Raw genomic sequence first — 24,403 nt, forward strand, 5'->3', positions numbered from 1 at the left:
CTTTCCCGTATATAGTTCTTCCTTTCCCGTATATAGTTCTTCCTTTCCCGTATATAGTTCTTCCTTTCCCGTATATAGTTCTTCCTTTCCCGTATATAGTTCTTCCTTTCCCGTATATAGTTCTTCCTTTCCCGTATATAGTTCTTTCTTTCCCGTATATAGTTCTTCCTTTCCCGTATATAGTTCTTCCTTTCCCGTATATAGTTCTTTCTTTCCCCTATATAGTTCTTCCTTTCCCCTATATAGTTCTTCCTTTCCCCTATATAGTTCTTCCTTTCCCGTATATAGTTCTTCCTTTCCCGTATATAGTTCTTCCTTTCCCCTATATAGTTCTTCCTTTCCCCTATATAGTTCTTCCTTTCCCCTATATAGTTCTTCCTTTCCCCTATATAGTTCTTCCTTTCCCGTATATAGTTCTTTCTTTCCCGTATATAGTTCTTTCTTTCCCGTATATAGTTCTTCCTTTCCCGTATATAGTTCTTCCTTTCCCGTATATAGTTCTTTCTTTCCCATGTTGCATCAAATTGTACAAGGAATATGATAGAAGATTATGACACTAAATAGATTAACAATAATAGTAACAAAAATCGTCACGAGGAAAACATTTATTTGATCTTCCGATCGGTTATCCTACTGAAAAAGGAAATTTCCAGTCAATCGAAATTTAAGAAAAGCTCTTACCATTCACTGACACCGATTTGGGGTTTTGGGGTCCTCTCGTTGTTTCGCCATCACTTTCCTGCAAAGATCCCGCAATAAAGAAAAAAAAAGGAAAATACATCCGAGTTGATCTTATATTCAGGCAAAGGTTAAAACCCCTAGAAGGCTCCAACCAGGGTGCCTCCAGCCATTGGCTGTCTGGGCATGCTGGGAGTTGCAGTTCTACAACAGCTGGAGGCACACTGGTTGGGAAACACTGTATTAGAAAGTAAAAAAAATTACCACAATCTTATGAAACCATTAGTATCCAGAAGCGTCCACAGGCCCCAATAACAAGAGGATATAGAGCGTTGACTGTATACTCCACTGCTGGAGAAGAGGATATAGAGCGTATACTGTATACTCCACTGCTGGAGAAGAGGATGTAGAGCGTATACTGTATACTCCACTGCTGGAGAAGAGGATATAGAGCGTATACTGTATACTCCACTGCTGGAGAAGAGGATATAGAGCGTATACTGTATACTCCACTGCTGGAGAAGAGGATATAGAGCGTATACTGTATACTCCACTGCTGGAGAAGAGGATATAGAGCGTATACTGTATACTCCACTGCTGGAGAAGAGGATATAGAGCGTATACTGTATACTCCACTGCTGGAGAAGAGGATATAGAGTGTATACTGTATACTCCACTGCTGGAGAAGAGGATATAGAGCGTATACTGTATACTCCACTGCTGGAGAAGAGGATATAGAGCGTATACTGTATACTCCACTGCTGGAGAAGAGGATATAGAGCGTATACTGTATACTCCACTGCTGGAGAAGAGGATATAGAGCGTATACTGTATACTCCACTGCTGGAGAAGAGGATATAGACTGTATACTGCATACTCCACTGCTGGAGAAGAGGATATAGAGCGTATACTGTATACTCCACTGCTGGAGAAGAGGATATAGAGTGTATACTGTATACTCCACTGATGGAGAAGATTAGGAGAAAGTTCCATGACATCAATCTATAGAGGATTTACAGAAATCTCCGCTTCATCTACCTGATGATCCACAGGGACATTCTGCTCTTCCTCTTTACAATCCTGGGAATATAGAGGACGGGGACATCTCTCTGGGGGATTTCTCTGACTGGATCCATCTATAGGAAATAAAGACAGTGACTGAATCCATTGTCTATATGTGATGATCACATGATCTCTTCTCTCCAATCAGGGAAGGTCTCCTCTTACCCAGTGGTGATGTGAGGGGCTGCTGATCCTCCATCATGACTATGTCTGCGTACAGATCCTTGTGTCCTTCTAAATACTCCCACTCCTCCATGGAGAAATAGACAGCGACATCCTGACACCTTATAGGAACCTGACACACACAATGATCCCGTCATCCTCCAGACACCTCCCTTATTGTATAATGTCCCAGCATTCCCAGCAGCGCTCACCTCTCCAGTCAGCAGCTCAGTGATCCTGGAGGTAAGTTCTAGGATCTTCTGCTCATGTATCAGTGAATGAGGTGGAGGCTCCTCGGGGGTGGGGCTCTGGCTCCTGCCCCGCCCTTCTGACACACGGGGGGTCACACACTCACCAGACGACTTCTTCACTACTGTGTAATCCTGTGTATGGGGAGACACTGATCACTACAGACACTAAGAATCCGACACCTCTCCAGACATTTCCCTGTTTTATTATAGAGATAAGACGTCATGTGACCTCTCACCTCTCCAGACATTTCCCTGTTTTATTATAGAGATAAGACGTCATGTGACCTCTCACCTCTCCAGACATTTCCCTGTTTTATTATAGAGATAAGACGTCATGTGACCTCTCACCTCTCCAGACATTTCCCTGTTTTATTATAGAGATAAGACGTCATGTGACCTCTCACCTCTCCAGACATTTCCCTGTTTTATTATAGAGATAAGACGTCATGTGACCTCTCACCTCTCCAGACATTTCCCTGTTTTATTATAGAGATAAGACGTCATGTGACCTCTCACCTCTCCAGACATTTCCCTGTTTTATTATAGAGATAAGACGTCATGTGACCTCTCACCTCTCCAGTTATCCAGTAGATTATCTCCAGGGTGAGGTCTAATATCCTCCCAGACATGTGGTTTCTGGCATCGTCCATCCTTGGTCGGTCCTTGATGATAAGGACCATTGTACTTCATAGGAAAACTTCAGCTGTGAGAGTCCTGGACCTGAGGGAAACAATAAGGACTGAGCAGAATCACATATGGAAGAACACATGTGCACACACTGGCCTAGATTTATCAAACTGTGTGAGAGAAAAGCTGGAGAGGGTTCACCCCGATCACCGCCACCATCGACCCACCTTAAGGATCATCACATTGAAGGGTTAATCCCATCTCACGGGGTCACACATACCTCAACAGTGACTGGTCTGCAGGTGTAACCTCACAGGGTCTACAGGACCTTTGATGATGCTACAGTCATGTGATCAGTTACACGAATTGTGTACATGCTGTAAATATTGGTGGCTAAAAGGACCTTAAGTGTGTGTGTGGTCACATGACAGGAACTGCTAAACACCTCCCCTCATGTGACTGATCACATGACCATGACATCATCAAAGGTCCTGTAGTCACTGAAATATAACAGCTCCCTACAATATATAGTACAATAAAAAGTATAATTCCCCTCAGACATCGTCTGCTCCCCCTGAGTCTCCTCATCACTATAACAGCGTCAGCTCACAGCTTAGATTATGTACTAGAGCTGTATAAAGAGTATATATACAGTATAGGGTGCAGAGCTGTGTGTATACAGTATACGGTGCAGAGCTGTGTGTATATAAAGTATACGGTGCAGAGCTGTGTGTGTATACAGTATACGGTGCAGAGCTGTGTGTATATAAAGTATACGGTGCAGAGCTGTGTGTATATATAAAGTATATGGTGCAGAGCTGTGTGTATATATAGTATACGGTGCAGAGCTGTGTGTATATATAGTATACGGTGCAGAGCTGTGTGTATATAAAGTATACGGTGCAGAGCTGTGTGTGTATACAGTATACGGTGCAGAGCTGTATGTATATATATAAAGTATACGGTGCAGAGCTGTGTGTATATAAAGTATACGGTGCAGAGCTGTGTGTATATAAAGTATACGGTGCAGAGCTGTGTGTATATAAAGTATACGGTGCGGAGCTGTGTGTGTATAAAGTATATGGTGCAGAGCTATGTGTGTATATAGTATACGGTGCAGAGCTGTGTGTATATAAAGTATACGGTGCAGAGCTGTGTGTATATATAAAGTATACGGTGCAGAGCTGTGTGTATATATAAAGTATACGATGCAGAGCTGTGTATATATATATATATATAAAGTATACGGTGCAGAGCTGTGTGTATATAAAGTATACGGTGCAGAGCTGTGTGTGTATAAAGTATATGGTGCAGAGCTGTGTGTGTATATAGTATACGGTGCCTGCTACAAGACACGCTGAAGCGATGTGCGAGTCGCTGCGCATGCGCGGTGTACTCGCACAAATTGCGCCCGCTCCCCCTGTTCTATGAGCTAAGCCGAGAGCCGCAGCGATGAGTATATCGCACATCGCAGTGTGTCTGCTCATAGCGGCGTATTGCCAATCCGAGCAGGCACCTGTAAAGGCAGCATACAGAGGACCTTCAGCGGCGGATCCGCAGCGTAATACGCACTGGGGATCCGCTCGTGTGAACGTACCCTTAGGCTAGGTTCACACCGCTGAATTTCTGCACGGAATTCTGCAGTGAACTATGCAGAAATTCATTGACCATTCACTTCAATGGAATTCCTGCTGAGGAAATTCTGCTGCAGAAATTCTGCTGTGTGAATGGGAAAGCGGAATCCCACTGAAGTGTACTGGCTATGAATTCATGCGGAATTCCATGCAGAAATTCTGGCGTGTGAACATAGCCGTACAAGTCTGTTATTTGCTATTACGCTTCACTTTTCTTTAAAAAAAAATAATAATAATAATAAAAAGATCACTACATGAAGCGAGCTCGAAAATGTACGTAAAAAAACCATGAAACGAGACATCGTCTGAATCGCGAGTTAAAGGGGTACTCCCGTGTAAAACTTTTTTTTTTTTTTTTTTTAAATCATCTGGTGCCAGAAAGATTTGTAACAAATTTGTAAATCACTTCTATAAAAAAAAATCTTAATCCTTCCAATACTTTTTAGGGGCTGTATACTAAAGAGAAATCCAAAAAAAAGAAATGCATTTCCTCTGATGTCATGACCACAGTGCTCTCTGCTGACCTCTGCTGTCCATTTTAGGAACTGTCCAGAGCAGCATATGTTTGCTATGGGGATTTTCTCCAGTTCCTAAAATGGACAGCAGAGGTCAGCAGAGAGCACTGTGGTCATGACATCACAGGAAATGCATTTCTTTTTTTTGGATTTCTCTTTAGTATACAGCCCCTACAAAGTACTGGAAGGATTAAGATTTTTTAATAGAAGTGATTTACAAATCTGTTACAAATCTTTCTGGCACCAGTTGATTTAAATAAAAAAAAGGAATTTTAGAAGGTTGAATGGGAGTGCAGAATCCCATTGAAGTCTATGGGTTCTAATTTGAGGGGGAATTCCGCCGCGTGAAATAGACCCTTTGGATTGTGAATTAGCGGGAGCAAAGATAACATTGTTCTTATAACAGGATGACTCCGAATTATCGGACCAGGATCCCAGCCCCGGGGTTGAGAAGGTTGGACATCAAGAAAATATATAAAACACCTTGTGTTGGTTTTAATTTAGTTGCAGATTTTATTGTTCTAAAAAAAAAAAAAAAACACTACAAACAGTTCATAGTTCACACAATACTCCAAATAAAAAAAAAACCTGACCTCTCGGTGCAGCCCCCGGCATTCTGTGCAGAGCGCTGCCTCCAAGACGTGACATCATGGCCACACCCCCTTGTGATGTCACACCACGCCTCCTCCATTCATGTCTATGGGAGGGGGCGTGACTGCCGTCACGCCCCCTCCCATAGACATGAATGGAGGGGCGTAGCGTGACATCACGAGGGGGCTTGGAATACCCCTTTATATGGAATAAGTCATCAGAAAGTGACCTATTGTTCAAATCAAGTTTATATGTTAAAACATATATAAGAATTTTTTTTTTTTTGTTTTTTATTTTTTTTTTTTACAAATTTCCATTTTACTATCTATAATATAAAATAGTCCTTAAAGGGGTACTTCAGTGGGAAACTTTTTATTTTATTTTTTTAAATCAACTGGTGCCAGAAAGTTAAACAGATTTGTAAAAGACTTCTATTAAAAAATCTTAATCCTTCCAGTACTTATTAGCTGCTGAATACTACAGAGGAAATTCTTTTCTTTTTGGAGCACAGAGCTCTCTGCTGACATCATGACCACAGAGCTCTCTGCTGACATCTCCTTCCATTTTAGGAACTGTCCAGAGAAGCATATGTTTGCTATGGGGATTTTCTCCTGCTCTGGACAGTTCCTAAAATGGACAGAGGTCTCAGCAGAGAGCACTGTGGTCGTGATGTCAGCAGAGAGCACTGCGTTCCAAAAAGAAAATAATTTCCTCTGTAGTATTCAGCAGCTAATAAGTACTGGAAGGATTAAGATTTTTTAAATAGAAGTCATTTACAAATCTGTTTAACTTTCTGGAACCAGTTGATTTAAAAAAAAAAAAAAATAAAAAAAAAATTCCACCGGAGTCCCCCTTTAAAAATCTTGCACTTTTCAGCCTAATGTTAGGCTGAGATTTCCCGTTTTATTCAGATCACTTTTCGGCAGCATCCTCCTTATTATCACAGACAGGAGTGGAGGGTGACGCCAGTATATAGATAGGACAATAGCAGCTCAGCCTCCCCCTCTTCACGTAAAATGACCTCTGCACGGGTCACACAGCATGCCCAGAAAACATTCCCACTCTAGTGAATAACGTCCGTTTTAGGCTATTTTGGGGAAAGCTGTAAAGCATGTCTCTAAAGGGGTCTATACATAATAATTTATTTGTATAGCACCAACTTATTCTGCAGTGTAGTACAGAGATTGTCATCACTCAAATTGGTCGCTGTCCCCTTTGGGGCTCACAATCTAAATTCACCTATCGGTATGGTTTTTGGAGTGTGGGAGGAAACCCATGCACGAGGCTCCAATGTCGTCCATTTTTGACATTGCCTGTAGATCCGCAACCTCCGACAACCAGATAGGATAATTCTCTAATCAAATTTGTCACGTAAAAGGATACACATACGGGTTATCATAATTTAATCGAAAGTGGTAATTTGCGCCAATCTTGGGTTTAAATAAGAGGAGATAAAGGGGTACTCTGTTGCTAGACATCTTATCTCCTATCCAAAGGATAAGATGTCTGATCGCGGGGGTCCGGCGGCTAGGACCCCCCAAAGATCTCTGTGCAGACACCCATTCTGGGTTTGGGTGGCTGTAGTCGTGAAGTCACACCACGCCCCCTCCATTCATGTCTATGGGAGGGGGCGTGACGGCCGTCACGCCCCCTCCCATAGACATGAATGGAGGGGTCGTGGCGTGACGTAGAATGCGGATGCTGCAGGGAGATCGCGGGGGGTCTAAGCAGCGGGCCCCCGCGATCAGACATCTTATCCCCTATCCTTTGGATAAGGGATAAAATGTTTTTTGCCCGGAATTCCCCTTTAACTTGTATGGGATTCTGCAATGTCATTTACACACAGAATTATTGCAGAAATGAGGCAGAAATTCCAAATCTCCCCCGGTCCGGAACAATATAAGTCTGGTCTTATATTTTTGGGGATTTTGGCTGCGGAATCCCATTGAAGTCAATGGGGCTTGATTTCTGTCCCATTCATGTCCCATGAATGGAGGGGCGTGGCATGACATCACAAGGGGGTGTGGTGTGAAGTCACGACCACGGCCCCCCCCCCCCCAAACCATGCATTCTGAACATAGTGTTCATAACGACGGGTGTCTGTACGAAGATCACGGGGGAGGGGGGGGGGGGTTCGGATGGGGGGGCCAGCATTCAGACATCTTATCCTCTATCCTTTGTCTAGCAATGGAGTACCCCTTTAACTCCTCTTATTTAAACTCAAGATTGGCACAAAGTAAATGCATCAGTGTGAAAAACCAATTTACTAAAAAGTGTTTGACAAGTCACAGAGACATCAAAAGTTTTGATTGGTCTGGGTCTCAGTGCTGAGACCCTGACCGATCACTAGAATGTATCGGGAGAATTAGACGGAAGCGCGTTTCATTCCCTGGCTCTCAGCCATCTCAGTCCTGTGGCCCCATTATAAGTCTATGGAGCCGTCCTGTGATGCAGGAGGGAGATCCATGAGAGCAGGGGAGCGAAGAGCACTACCATTTGCTTCTCCCGACTTATTATAATGATTAGTGGGGGTCACTGGGACACTGACCAATCAAAACTTTTCACATGTCTCTGAATTCGTATAAGTAACAGGGACACTCTGGCTCAGTTCAGCTGCCGTTGGGCTCCCTCCTGTTCTGGGTCCATTCAGTTTTTTTTTTTTTTTTGCACTGAACGGACCCAGACGGTCCCGATGGATCCCATTGACTTGTATGGGATCAGTTATTTCAATGGATTGTCCGATGAAGCTCCATTTTCCGGAGCGCAACGGCCGTGGGAACGAGCCCTTAAAAAGGAATCTCTCACTTCTCAGACATGAAACTGCTGTGTCCTATAGCTGATTAGGCAACAAAGTGAATATTACCTTTGGGGAAGCTGTCAGTGTGTAAACTTATAAAATCGCTTTTTTCCTGGTCTGTGAAGTGTCCAAAGAGGGCGCCGGCTATCCGCTCAAGTGCAGAGGGTCGGCACGCCTCATCCCCCTCCCTACTCTGCCATTGATATAAAGATCCGGGCATAAGTGCTAAATCCTCATACCAAGAGCACGGGCCTCAAGCAAGCGCATGTGCCGCACGGCAGGGTCAGAGGTCACAACCCTGATCTCCTTAACTACCTACATGTCGCACCGCAGTAATGGTGCAGTGTCGGGCTAATGTAATTGAATGGGGTCACGTTGCGACCCATAAGTGGCCGTGACCTGATAGTAGTAGGATACCCATTTTAAAGGGGTACTTCAGTGGAAAACATTATATTTTTTTTTTTAAATAAACTGGTGCCAGAAAATTAAACAGATGTGTAAATGACGTCTATTAAAAAATCTTTACCCTTCCAGTACTTTTTAGCAGCTGTATACTACAGAGGAAATTCATTTCTTTTGGAATTTCTTTTTTGTCTTGTCCACAGTGCTCTCTGCTGACACCTGATGCCCGTATCAGGAACTGTCCCGAGTAGCATAGGTTTGCTATGAGGATTTTCTCCTGCTCTGGACAGTTCCTGACACGGACAGAGGTGTCAGCAGAGAGCACTGTGGAAAAACAGAAAAGAAATTCAAAAATAAAAGAATTTCCTCTGTAGCATTCTGCTGCTAATAAGTACAGGAAGGGTTAAGATTTTTTAATAGAAGTAATTTACAAATCTCTTTAACTTTCTGGCATCAGTTTATTTATTTATTTATTTTTTATGTTTTCCACCGGAGTACCCCTTTAAGGTTATTAGATAATTAGAGTAGAATTGGATTGACAGTCAACCAGCTATTGGGGAAGAATTTATTGCAAAACTAAAATGGTTTATTTATTAAGAGGAACCCTGCATTTTTATGGTAAATTAGGGACCCCGCAGCTTAACACATCTAGTTTGGCGACACCAAAAATAGAGCGTTCCTGGGTAATCTGAAGGTCTGAATACAATGTATTATCTTCTTTGGTATATAGAAACGCTTAAAGGGGTACTCCAGTGAAAAACTTTTTTTTTTTTTTTATTAAATCAACTGGTGCCAGAAAGTTAAACAGATTTGTGAATCACTTCTATTAAAAAATCTTAATCCTTCCAGTACTTTTTAGGGGCTGTATACTAAAAAGAGAAATCCAAAAAAGAAATGCTGATGTCCTGACCACAGTGCTCTCTGCTGACCTCTGCTGTCCATTTTAGGAACTGTCCGGAGCAGCATATGTTTGCTATGGGGATTTTCTCCTGTTCTGGACAGTTCCTAAAATGGACAGCAGAGAGCACTGTGGTCAGGACATCAGAGGAAATGCATTTCTTTTTTGGATTTCTCTTTTTAGTATACAGCCCCTAAAAAGTACTGGAAGGATTAATATTTTTTAATAGAAGTGATTTACAAATCTGTTTATCTTTCTGGCACCAGTTGATTTAAAAAAAAAAAAAAAAAGGTTTCCACGGGAGTACCCCTTTAAAGGGGTACTCCGGCGGTAAACATCTAATCCCCTATCCGAAGGATACGGGATAAGATGTCTGATCGTGGGGGTTCACCACTTGGGACCCCCGTGATTTCCTGCACGGCAACCCGGTCATCAGTGCAAGGAGCGAACTACAGCAGCCACGCCCCCTCCATTCAAGTCTATGGGAGGAGGCGTGACGGCTACGTACTAGCTGTCACGCCCCCTCCCATAGACATAAATGAAGGGGGCTTGGCGTGTCGTTACAAAGGGGGATAAGATGTTTAGGGCCGGAGTACCCCTTTAACTACCTTCATGGCCTAGCTTATCATAGTCCTCCAAACTACAACTCCCAGCATGCCCGGACAGCCGTTGGCTGTCCGGGCATGCTGGGAGTTGTAGTTTTGCAACATCCGGAGGTCCGCAGTTTGGAGACCACTGTACTAGACCAATACTTTTATATTAGGTATCTCTAGTCAGCAGGTCCTACACATTTCCTACATTCTGAACATTAATATGTCTTCTCCCTGGAGTGACTTTTTTGGTGTTTCACAAGACTCGACCTCTGGGTGAAGCACGTCCCACATTGAGAGCACGAAAACGGCTTCTCCCCCGAGTGAGTGATTTGATGTTTAGCGAGAGTCGACGTCTGGCTAAAACATCTCCCGCATTCCGAACACGAGTATGGCTTCTCCTTCGTGTGAGTTCTCATGTGGGAATCGTAAGCCGACTTATAGGTGAAACAACTCCCGCATTCCGAGCAGGAATAGGGCTTCTCTCCCGTGTGAATTCTCAGATGCTTCATGAGGTTGGATTTCACGCTGAAACACTTTCCACAGTCCGAACACGAAAACGGCTTCTCCCCCGTGTGGCTTCTCAGATGGTCCATGAGACAGGCCTTCTTGTTAAAATTCTTCCCGCATTCCGAGCAGGAAAACGGCTTCTCCCCCGTGTGGATTCTCATATGACGGGCAAACGCCGATTTATGGGTAAAAGATTTCCCACAGTCTGAACATGAGAACGGCTTCTCCCCCGTGTGCGTTCTTAGATGCTCTTTAAGACCCGATTTGTGACTGATAAACTTCCCACAAACGGGACATGAAAATGGCTTCTCCCCCGTGTGAGTTCTCTGGTGTTCGGCAAGACCCGCCGCTCGGCTAAAACATCTCCCACATTGTGCACATGAGAACGGCTTCTCCCCCGTGTGAGTTTTCAGATGTCGCTTAAGATTGAATTCAATGGGGAAAGATTTCCCACATTGTGAACATATAAACGGTCCTTCGGGCAAAGGGAGATTACATTTCTTTTTACAATGTTTCGCTGTTTTTTGTTTGCCGATCCGTGATGAATTAGATGAAGATTTCTTGTTATTAGCGGTGGATAGATCGCCGCTGGGAGGGACTAAAGACCCATTAGGCGTTACTGAATTAGCTTGTGTGGTATCGTCATTGTGTCCTTCATACGGAGATATAAGGACATGTCCATGGGAGGCGCTCATCAAGTCTGCACCTAGAAAAAAAAAAAGTTTTCTTATTTTCCCCAAAAAAATTATTAACATTTTCATTAACGCCTTAAGGACTGAGCCCTTTTTCACCTTAAAGGGATATCCAAAGAATAGGGGATAAGATGTCAGATCGCCGCGGTCCCGCTGCTGGGGACCCCGGGGATCGCCGCTCCAGCACCCCGCTGTCATTACTGCGCAGAGCGAGATCGCTCTGCACGTAATGACGGGCGATACAGGGGCCGGAGCAGCGTGACGTCATGGCTCCGCCCCTCGTGACATCACGGCCCGTCCCCTTAATGCAAGTCTATGGCAGGGGGCGTGACGACCGCCACGCCCCCCTCCCATAGACTTGTATTGACGGGGGCGGGCCGTGACATAACGATGCTCCGTCCCCTGTATTGCCCGTCATTACGTGCAGAACGATCTCGCTCTGCGCAGTAATGATAGCGGGGTGCTGCAGCAGCGATCCCCGGGGTCCCCAGCAGCGGGACCCCCGCGATCTGACATCTTATCCCCTATCCTTTGGATAGGGGATAAGATGTCTAGGGGCGGAGTACCCCTTTAAGGACTCAGCCCTTTTTTGCACATCTGACCACTGTCACTTTATGCATTAATAACTCTGATGCTTTTACCGATTATTCTGATTCCGAGAATGTTTTTGGTGACATATTCTACTTTAACAGAGTGGTAAATTTTCATCCTTACTTGCATCCTTTTTTTGGTGAAAAATCCCAAAATGTCATGAAAATTTAGCATTTTTCTAACTTTGAAGCTCTCTGCTTGTAAGGAAAATGGATATTGCAAGTAAATTATATATTGATTCACATATACATTATGTCTACTCTATATTTGCATCATAAAGTTGACAAGTTTTTACTTTTGGAAGACATCAGCAGTAATTTTCCACAAAATTTTCAAAATCTGAATTTTTCAGGGACCAGTTGAGGTTTGAAGTGGACTTGAGGGGTCTTCTTATTAGAAATACCCCATAAATGACCCCATTATGAAAACTGCACCCCCCAAAGTATTCAAAATGACATTCAGAAAGTGTGTTAACCCTTTAGGTGTTTCACAGGAATAGCAGCAAGGTAAAGGAGAAAATTCTAAATCTTCATTTTTTACACTGGCATGTTCTTGTAGACCCAATTTTTGAAATTTTACAAGGGGCAAAAGGAGAAAAAGCCCCCCAAAATGTATAACCCAATTTCTCTTGAGTAAGGAAATACCTCTTATGTGCATATGTGGATGTCAAGTGCTCTGTGGGTGCACTACAAGGCTCAGAAGGGAAGGAGCAACAATGGGATTTTGGAGAGTGAGTTTTTCTGAAATGGTTTTTTGGGGGGCATGTCCCATTTAGGAAGCCCCTATGGTGCCAGAACAGCAGAGAACCCCCCACATGGCATACTATTTTGAAAACTACACCTCCCAAGGAACGTAACAAGGGGTCCAGTGAGTCTTAACACCCCACAGGTGTTTGACAACTTTTTGTTAAAGTCTGATGTGTAAATTAATTTTATTTTTTTCACTAAAATGCTGGTGTTACCCCAAATTTTTCATTTTTACAAGGGGTAATTGGAGAAAAAGCCTCCCAAAATTTGTAACCCCATTTCTTCTAAGTATGGAAATACCCCATATGTGGATGTAAAGTGCTCTGCGGGCGAACTACAATGCTCAGAAGAGGAGCGCCATTGGGCTTTTTGTGAGAGAATTTGGTTGGAATAGAAGTGGGAGGCCATGTGTGTTCACAAAGCCCCCCTGTGGTGCCAGACCCCCCACATGTGACCCCATTTTAGAAACTACACCCCTCACAGAATTTAATAAGGGGTGCAGTGCACATTTACACCCCACTGGCATTTGACAGATCTTTGGAACAGTGGGCTGTGCAAATGAAAAATTAAATTTTTCATTTTCACGGACCACTGTTCCAAAAATCTGTCAGACACCTGTGGGGTGTAAATGCTCACTGTACCCCTTATTACATTACATGAGGGGTGTAGTTTCCAAAATGGGGTCACATGTGGGGGGGGGGGGGGGAGTCCATTGTTCTGGCACTATGGGGGCTTCACACATGGCCTTCAATTTCGGACACATTCTCTCTCCAGAAGCCCAATGGCGCTCCCCCTCTTCTGAGCATTGTAGTTCGCCCGCAGAGCACTTTAAATCCACACATGGGGTATGTTCTTACTCAGAAGAAATGGGGTTACAAATTTTGGGGGGCTCTTTTCCTATTCTCCCTTGTGAAAATGAAAAATGTAGGGTACCACCAGCATTTTAGTGAATGTTATTTTTATTTTCACATCCAACCTTAACGAAAATTTGTCAAACACCTGTGGGGTGTTAAGGCTCACTATACCCCTTGTTACATTCCGTGAGGGGTGCAGTTTCCAAAATGGGGTCACATGTGGGTATTTGTTGTTTTGTGTTTATGTCAGAACCGCTGTAAAATCAGCCACCCCTGTGCAAATGACCAATTTAGACCTCAAATTACATTTGAGTATTTCCATACTCAAGAGGAATTGCGTTACAAATTTTGGGGGTCTTTTTTCGCTTGTGAAAATTAAAAGTATGGGGCAACACCAGCATGTTAGTGTAAACATTTGTTTTTGTTTTTTTTACACTAACAGGCTGGTGTAGACCCCAACTTTACCTTTTCATAAGGTGTAAAAGGAGAAAAAGCCCCCAAAATGTGTAACACAATTTCTCCCGAGTACGGAGATACCCCATATGTGACCCTAAACTGTTTCCTTGAAATACGACAGGGCTCCGAAGTGAGAGAGCGCCATGCGCATTTGAGGACTAAATTGGGGATTTGAATCCACCACAAAAATACCCCACAGCAGTTTTTCCCAAACAGGGTGTCTCCAGCTGTTGCAAAACTCCAGCATGCCTGGACAGTCAGTGGCAATACTGTGACAGTGTCCGGCAATACTGTGAGTTGTTGTTTTTCAACAGCTGGAGGCTCTGTTTTGGAAACAATGCCGAAGAAAATTTGCCGCATGTCAAACTTGCCGCAGCAGAACTCGTTGTAAACCTGCCCGTGTGAATGTACCCTGTACATTCACATGGGGGGGGGGGGGGAGGCAAACCTGCAGCTGTTACACAACTACAACTCCCAGCATGCACTGACAGACCATACATGCTGGGAGTTGTGGTTATGCAACAGCTGGAGGCACATTGGTTGCGAAACACAGAGTTTGTTACTTAACTCAGTGTTCCGCAACCAGTGTGCCTCCAGCTGTTGCAAAACTAGAACTCCCAGCATGTACAGTCTCTCAGTGCATGCTGGGAGTTGTATTTTTGCAACAGCTGGAGGCACACTGGTTGCAAAGCACATAGGTTACAAACTGTTTCACAACCCATGTGTCTCCAGCTGTTGCAAAACTGCAACAATCAGCATGCATTGACAGACGAAGGGCATGCTGAGAGTTGTAGTTTTGCAACAGCTGGAGGCACACCGCTACAACTCCCCGCATACCCTTTGGTAGTCTGTGCATGTTGGGAGTTGTAGTTATTCAACAGCTGGATGCCCTTTTTCATAGAAAAAATGTGCCTCCAGCTGTTGCATAACTACAACCCCCAGCATGCCCTTTGGCTTTGCATGCTGAGAGTTGTTGCTAAGCAACAGCAGGAGGTGAACAGGCCTCACACCTCCTGCTGTATCCTGCCGCCGGGACTGCCGCCGCTGTATTCTTCCGCCGATCCTGCTGCTCCCTTCGCCACCACCGATCCTGAGGTGACCCCCACAGGACCAGGGCAAGGTAGGAGACCCCCGCCGGCGCCGATCTCCGCACCGTTCGCCATCCCGATCACCACCCAGCAGGTCCTTGATTGGTCGGTGGTTCCGACCGATCAATCACGTGATCGTGAGGCGGCACCCGTGCCACCTCACTCCTGCTGAGTAAGGGTGAATGGGGCTGTCTCGGTGTTCATGAGTTCTTTGAAAATTATTCTTTGTAGAGACAGCGACAGGGGTTTCTATCCGAACAATATAGTATATGTCCCAATGTCAACAGAGAAAAAAATAAATAAAGTTAATACGGTAAATAAAAGTAAAATCACTAAACGTACACAGAATATTAGCCAGAGCACTCACCCAATTTCTTCATTTTCAGGTAAACTTCCAATATTCTTTTCGGATGGAAGCGGGGAGGCGTAGATGGTAACGGGGGAGTGCTCCGGCTCATATTCTGTGTACGTTTATTGATTTTTCTTTTATTTATTTACTTTTTTTTATTTCCTCTGTTGACATTGGGATATATACCATATTGTTCGGATTAGGGATCGACCGATATCGTTTTTTAGGGCCGATATCGATAATCGGTGGAGGTTAGGGCAGATAGCCGATAACTTATACCGAAATTCCGGTATAAGTTATCGGCTATTTATCCCCCCGTGACACCGCTGCAGATCATTAATTTAAAGCGGGCGCTTTAAATCAATGCACTGCCGTGGCTTTTGCGGTGCCATAGGCCGCCACCGCCCGCTTCTCTCCCCCTACCTGTCAGGTTGGTCCGGGCCATCCTTCCTTCCTGTAGTGTCCAGCGGCATTCCGGGTGGAGGGTGAACCGGTCCAGGCGGTGCGGGCGGTGCGGGGGGCGGGGCATTGTTGGCTTATCAGCAAGGTAATTGCCGATATCGATAATGCCCAAAATCGTGATTATCGGCCGATAATATCGGCCATACCGGTAATCGGTCGATCCCTAGATCGGATAGTTACATAGATAGTATGGTTGAAAAAAAAGACATATGTCCATCAAGTTCAACCAGGAAATTGAAGGGTAGGGGTGTGGCGCAATATTGGGGAAGGGATGGGATTTTATATTTCTTCATAAGCATTAATCTTATTTTGTTCCAGGAATGTATCTAATCCTGTTTTAAAGCTGTTAATTTTTCCTGCTGGGACCAGTTCCTGAGGTAGACTGTTCCATAAGTTCACAGTTCTCATGGTAAAGAACTTGAGACTAAACTTTTTCTTCTCCAGACGGAGGGAGTGCCCCCTTGTCCTTTGTAGAAATTAAAGAATTTTCAGAAGGAAAATCAACATACATGGCTGAGAAAGAAAAGCGAATCGATTCAGCGCGAATAAGATTTGTCCTTAAAGTGTACTGGTCTTGAACAAAAACTTTTTATATAATGTAGATAGTACCATTATATGTATATTTGTAATATACATTGGTTAAAAAATGTGTATACTTTTGTCCCTGCAGCTATTGTCTGTGTGTCTCTATGAGGAGTCCAAATACAGGAAGTGAGGGTGGACAAGTGGGGGTCTGTGCAGTAAGAAAAAGCAGGACAGTGTGCACTGACGCTCTATGACACACTCCCGGCTCACACATGAGGATGATTGACAATCCAGGAGTCTACACAGATCCCTGCTTGTCCCGCCCTCACTTCCTGTTTTTGGACTAATCATAGAGACACACAGACAGTAGCTGCAGGGACAGCATTTTTTCACCCAAAAATATACAACATTTTTAACCAATGTATATTACAAGTATACATAGAATGGTATTATCTACATTATATAAAAAGTTTTTGTTGATGACAGGTACACTTTAATTTCATAAAATGTTTGGATTTTGGTAAAACTAATTTTGTTTTAGGCAAATCCCTTAAAGGGGAACTCATGTGGAAAACTTTTTTTTTTTTAAATGAACTGGTGCCAGAAAGTTAAACAGATTTTTAAATTCCTTTTATTAAAAAAATCTTAATCCTTTCAGTACTTTTTAGCAGCTGTATACTACAGAGGAAGTTCTTTACTTTTTGAATTTCTTTTTTGTCTTGTCCACAGTGCTCTCTGCTGACGCCCCTCTGTCTGTGTCAGGAACTGTCCAGAGCAGGAGAGGTTTGCTATGGGGATTTTCTCCTGCTCTGGACAGTTCTGGATACGGGCATCAGGTGTCAGCAGAGAGCACCGTGGAGAAGACAAATAAGAAATTTAAAAAAATTAAGAATTTCCTCTGTGGCAAACAGCTGCTAATAAGTACTGGAAGGATAAAGATTTTTTCAATAGAAGTAATTTATAAAAATTTGTTTAACTTTCTGGCACCAGTTCATTTAATAAAAAAAAGTTTTCAACCGGAGTACCCCTTTAAAAGGAAAGCTGTCAGCCTGTTCACCCTCATTAAACTGGGTTATAGTGAGGGCGAACAAAAGTCAGATGATGGGTCACTTACCAAAATCTGTTCTGCAGGTCCTGAGATATGTCCTCTACATGATCCTCTTTATTCCCTGAATCGTGCACGGGAGGCGGGGCCCCACCGGCTCAATTTACATATGCATGTCCGGTGTCTCCACCTGCTAGAGACTCCCCTCGCTGGTCTTGTGAGCGCTCAGTCGGCGCATGCGCTCTATGCAAAAAGTAGAGCGCGCACGTGTCCGGCAAGGGAAGTGTCTCGGATGTGAAGACACAGAACATGCATAAGTAAATTAAGCCGGCGAAGCCCCGCCTCCTGAGCGCGATTCAGAGAATAAAGAAGAGGATCTTATAGAGGACATATTTTAGGACCTCCAGAATGGATTTTGGTAAGTGACCCATCATTCACACTTGTTCACCCAACACTATAACCCAGTGTATTAGGTTTAGTGAGAGAGAACAGGCTGAATTAGCAAAGAATTAACCATTTCTTACCTATATAAACTTGCTGTGTACCTTCTACCTCCTTTGTCAAGCCTGAGGAAGCTGCGCATGCGCAGCAAAACGCGTTGCATTCTGGTCAATAAACCTCTTTTACCTATACACCTGTGTGGTCGATCAGCGCCGTTGAGCCGGGTTCCTTTGAAGCCAATTCCCCCATTGCCATATACCTACCGGAGGGCAGCGGACGACCTACGGTTACATGTTATTACCATTGTTGTGTATGAGGTTACACAACTACCCAAGGTGAGAAGGAAATTATTATATCCTTGTAAATGCTACTACTATAAATATTACTACTGTAGATGTCACCACTCTAAATGTCACCACTCTAAATGTCACCACTCTAAATGTCACCACTCTAAATGTCACCACTCTAAATGTCACCACTGTAAATGTCACCACTGTAAATGTCACTACTATAAATGTCACTACTATAAATGTTACCACTCTAAATGTCACCACTCTAAATGTCACCACTGTAAATGTCACTACTATAAATATCACTACTATAAATGTCACCACTGTAAATGTCACTACTCTAAATGTCACCACTGTAAATGTCACCACTGTAAATGTCACTACTGTAAATATCACTACTATAAATATCACTACTATAAATGTCACCACTATAAATGTCACCACTGTAAATGTCACTACTATAAATGTCACTACTATAGATGTCACTACTCTAAATGTCACTACTCTAAATGTCACTACTCTAAATGTCACTACTCTAAATGTCACTACTATAAATGTCACCACTCTAAATGTCACCACTCTAAATGTCACCACTCTAAATGTCACCACTCTAAATGTCACCACTCTAAATGTCACCACTCTAAATGTCACCACTGTAAATGTCACCACTGTAAATGTCACTACTATAAATGTCACTACTATAAATGTTACCACTCTAAATGTCACCACTGTAAATGTCACTACTATAAATATCACTACTATAAATGTCACCACTGTAAATGTCACTACTCTAAATGTCACCACTGTAAATGTCACCACTGTAAATGTCACTACTGTAAATATCACTACTATAAATGTCACCACTGTAAATGTCACTACTGTAAATATCACTACTATAAATATCACTACTATAAATGTCACCACTATAAATGTCACTACTGTAAATGTCACTACTATAAATGTCACTACTATAAATGTCACTACTATAGATGTCACTACTATAAATGTCACTACTCTAAATGTCACTACTATAGATGTTACTACTATAAATGTCACTACTCTAAATGTCACTACTATAAATGTCACTACTCTAAATGTCACTACTATAGATGTTACTACTATAGATGTTACTACTATAAATGTCACTACTCTAAATGTCACTACTCTAAATGTCACTACTATAAATGTCACTACTATAGATGTTACTACTCTAAATGTCACCACTGTAAATGTCACCACTCTAAATGTCACTACTATAAATGTCACTACTGTAAATGTCACTACTATAAATATCACTACTCTAAATGTCACTACTATAAATGTCACTACTATAAATGTCACTACTGTAAATGTCACTACTATAAATATCACTACTCTAAATGTCACTACTATAAATGTCACTACTATAAATGTCACCACTATAAATGTCACTACTGTAAATGTCACTACTGTAAATGTCACTACTCTAAATGTCACTACTCTAAATGTCACTACTGTAAATGTCACTACTGTAAATGTCACTACTATAGATGTCACTACTATAAATGTCACTACTATAAATGTCACTACTCTAAATGTCACTACTGTAAATGTCACTACTATAGATGTTACCACTATAAATGTCACCACTATAAATGTCACCACTCTAAATGTCACTACTATAAATGTCACCACTATAAATGTCACCACTATAAATGTCACTACTATAAATGTCACCACTCTAAATGTCACTACTATAAATGTCACTACTATAAATGTCACTACTATAAATGTCACTACTATAAATGTCACTACTATAAATGTCACCACTATAAATGTCACCACTATAAATGTCACTACTATAAATGTCACTACTATAAATGTCACTACTCTAAATGTCACTACTGTAAATGTCACCACTCTAAATGTCACTACTATAAATGTCACTACTATAAATGTCACTACTATAAATGTCACCACTCTAAATGTCACTACTATAAATGTCACTACTATAAATGTCACTACTATAAATGTCACTACTATAAATGTCACTACTATAAATGTCACTACTATAAATGTCACCACTGTAAATGTCACTACTATAAATGTCACTACTATAAATGTCACCACTATAAATGTCACTACTATAAATGTCACTACTATAAATGTCACTACTCTAAATGTCACTACTGTAAATGTCACCACTCTAAATGTCACTACTATAAATGTCACTACTATAAATGTCACTACTATAAATGTCACCACTCTAAATGTCACTACTATAAATGTCACTACTATAAATGTCACTACTATAAATGTCACTACTATAAATGTCACTACTATAAATGTCACTACTATAAATGTCACCACTGTAAATGTCACTACTATAAATGTCACTACTATAAATGTCACCACTGTAAATGTCACCACTATAAATGTCACTACTGTAAATGTCACTACTGTAAATGTCACTACTCTATGGAGCGCTTATCCTTTTACTTCTAGAGCTCTTTCTGTAGGACAGACAATCATGAGGGACTATAGAGGTCCTGACACCAAGGAATATGATAGAAATGATGGAACTAAATGATAATTAAATCATCATCATCATAATAAGGACTTTTTTCAATACATTTCTCTATCAATGCGAATAACTTATTACAATAAACTCTTACCATCCGCTGACAGGGACACAGAATTTTCCAATCCACTTTTAGTTTCACCATCAATTTCCTGCAAGAATCCAACAATAAAGGTATCAGAAAACCTGAAAGGGGAAGGCACCGCACAAATATATATGTATACTGCATACTCCACTGCTGGAGAAGAGGATATAGAGCGTATACTGTATACTCCACTGCTGGAGAAGAGGATATAGAGCGTATACTGTATACTCCACTGCTGGAGAAGAGGATATAGAGCGTATACTGTATACTCCACTGCTGGAGAAGAGGATATAGAGTGTATACTGTATACTCCACTGCTGGAGAAGAGGATATAGAGCGTATACTGTATACTCCACTGCTGGAGAAGAGGATATAGAGTGTATACTGTATACTCCACTGCTGTAGAAGAGGATATAGAGTGTATACTGTATACTCCACTGCTGGAGAAGAGGATATAGAGCGTATACTGTATACTCCACTGCTGGAGAAGAGGATATAGAGCGTATACTGTATACTCCACTGCTGGAGAAGAGGATATAGAGCGTATACTGTATACTCCACTGCTGGAGAAGAGGATATAGAGCGTATACTGCATACTCCACTGCTGGAGAAGAGGATATAGAGTGTATACTGTATACTCCACTGCTGGAGAAGAGGATATAGAGCGTATACTGTATACTCCACTGCTGGAGAAGAGGATATAGAGCGTATACTGTATACTCCACTGCTGGAGAAGAGGATATAGAGCGTATACTGTATACTCCACTGCTGGAGAAGAGGATATAGAGCGTATACTGTATACTCCACTGCTGGAGAAGAGGATATAGAGCGTATACTGTATACTCCACTGCTGGAGAAGAGGATATAGAGCGTACACTGTATACTCCACTGCTGGAGAAGAGGATATAGAGCGTATACTGTATACTCCACTGCTGGAGAAGAGGATATAGAGTATATACTGTATACTCCACTGCTGGAGAAGAGGATATAGAGTGTATACTGTATACTCCACTGCTGGAGAAGAGGATATAGAGCGTATACTGTATACTCCACTGCTGGAGAAGAGGATATAGAGCGTATACTGTATACTCCACTGCTGGAGAAGAGGATATAGAGCGTATACTGTATACTCCACTGCTGGAGAAGAGGATATAGAGCATATACTGTATACTCCACTGCTGGAGAAGAGGATATAGAGTGTATACTGTATACTCCACTGCTAGAGAAGAGGATATAGAGCGTATACTGTATACTCCACTGCTAGAGAAGAGGATATAGAGCGTATACTGTATACTCCACTGCTGGAGAAGAGGATATAGAGCGTATACTGTATACTCCACTGCTGGAGAAGAGGATATAGAGCGTATACTGTATACTCCACTGCTGGAGAAGAGGATATAGAGCGTATACTGTATACTCCACTGCTGGAGAAGAGGATATAGAGAGTATACTGTATACTCCACTGCTGGAGAAGAGGATATAGAGTGTATACTGTATACTCCACTGCTGGAGAAGAGGATATAGAGTGTATACTGTATACTCCACTGCTGGAGAAGAGGATATAGAGTGTATACTGTATACTCCACTGCTGGAGAAGAGGATATAGAGCGTATACTGTATACTCCACTGCTGGAGAAGAGGAAATAGAGCGTATACTGTATACTCCACTGCCGGAGAAGAGGATATAGAGTGTATACTGTATACTCCACTGCTGGAGAAGAGGATATAGAGCGTATACTGTATACTCCACTGCTGGAGAAGAGGATATAGAGCGTATACTGTATACTCCACTGCTGGAGAAGAGGATATAGAGCGTATACCGTATACTGCACTGCTGGAGAAGAGGATATAGAGCGTATACCGTATACTCCACTGCTGGAGAAGAGGATATAGAGCGTATACTGTATACTCCACTGCTGGAGAAGAGGATATAGAGTGTATACTGTATACTCCACTGCTGGAGAAGAGGATATAGAGTGTATACTGTATACTCCACTGCTGGAGAAGAGGATATACTGTATACTGTATACTCCACTGCTGGAGAAGAGGATATAGAGGGTATAATGTATACTCCACTGCTGGAGAAGAGGATATAGAGCGTATACTGTATACTCCACTGCTGGAGAAGAGGATATAGAGCGTATACTGTATACTCCACTGCTGGAGAAGAGGATATAGAGCGTATACTGTATACTCCACTGCTGGAGAAGAGGATATAGAGCGTATACTGTATACTCCACTGCTGGAGAAGAGGATATAGAGTGTATACTGTATACTCCACTGCTGGAGAAGAGGATATAGAGCGTATACTGTATACTCCACTGCTGGAGAAGAGGATATAGAGTGTATACTGTATACTCCACTGCTGGAGAAGAGGATATAGAGTGTATACTGTATACTCCACTGCTGGAGAAGAGGATATAGAGCGTATACTGTATACTCCACTGCTGGAGAAGAGGATATAGAGCGTATACTGTATACTCCACTGCTGGAGAAGAGGATATAGATTGTATACTGTATACTCCACTGCTGGAGAAGAGGATATAGAGCGTATACTGTATACTCCACTCCTGGAGAAGAGGATATAGAGCGTATACTGTATACTCCACTGCTGGAGAAGAGGATATAGAGCGTATACTGTATACTCCACTGCTGGAGAAGAGGATATAGAGCGTATACTGTATACTCCACTGCTGGAGAAGAGGATATAGAGCGTATACTGTATACTCCACTGCTGGAGAAGAGGATATAGAGCGTATACTGTATACTCCACTGCTGGAGAAGAGGATATAGAGTGTATACTGTATACACCACTGCTGGAGAAGAGGATATAGAGTGTATACTGTATACTCCACTGCTGGAGAAGATTAGGAGAAAGCTCCATGACATCAATCTATTGAGGATTTACAGAAATCTCCGCTTCATCTACCTGATGATCCACGGGGACATTCTGCTCTTCCTCTTTACAATCCTGGGAATATAGAGGACGGGGACATCTCTCTGGGGGATTTCTCTGACTGGATCCATCTATAGGAAATAAAGACAGTGACTGAATCCATTGTCTATATGTGATGATCACATGATCTCTTCTCTCCAATCAGGGAAGGTCTCCTCTTACCCAGTGGTGATGTGAGGGGCTGCTGATCCTCCATCATGACTATGTCTGCGTACAGATCCTTGTGTCCTCCTAAATACTCCCACTCCTCCATGGAGAAATAGACAGCGACATCCTGACACCTTATAGGAACCTGACACACACAATGATCCCGTCATCCTCCAGACACCTCCCTTATTGTATAATGTCCCAGCATTCCCAGCAGCGCTCACCTCTCCAGTCAGCAGCTCAGTGATCCTGGAGGTAAGTTCTAGGATCTTCTGCTCATGTATCAGTGAATGAGGTGGAGGCTCCTCGGGGGCGGGGCTCTGGCTCCTGCCCCGCCCTCCTGACACACGGGGGGTCACACACTCACCAGACGACTTCTTCACTACTGTGTAATCCTGT

General features: G+C 42.6%; 1 protein-coding gene across 1 annotated transcript in view; it reads right to left on the bottom strand.

Moving 5' to 3' along the window:
- The window catches only part of LOC130361089 (uncharacterized), an 85,747-nt gene that overhangs the window by 7,897 nt on the left and 53,447 nt on the right, over nucleotides 1-24,403 (bottom strand). The window contains 9 exon segments of the mRNA XM_056563654.1: nucleotides 682-739; nucleotides 1,717-1,814; nucleotides 1,906-2,035; nucleotides 2,115-2,279; nucleotides 10,429-11,423; nucleotides 20,911-20,968; nucleotides 23,831-23,928; nucleotides 24,020-24,149; nucleotides 24,229-24,399. Of these exon segments, the coding sequence (XP_056419629.1) occupies nucleotides 682-739; nucleotides 1,717-1,814; nucleotides 1,906-2,035; nucleotides 2,115-2,279; nucleotides 10,429-11,423; nucleotides 20,911-20,968; nucleotides 23,831-23,928; nucleotides 24,020-24,149; nucleotides 24,229-24,399 (1,903 nt within the window).

The sequence above is a fragment of the Hyla sarda genome, chromosome 3 (assembly GCF_029499605.1).
Source record: "Hyla sarda isolate aHylSar1 chromosome 3, aHylSar1.hap1, whole genome shotgun sequence".
Taxonomy (NCBI): domain Eukaryota; kingdom Metazoa; phylum Chordata; class Amphibia; order Anura; family Hylidae; genus Hyla; species Hyla sarda.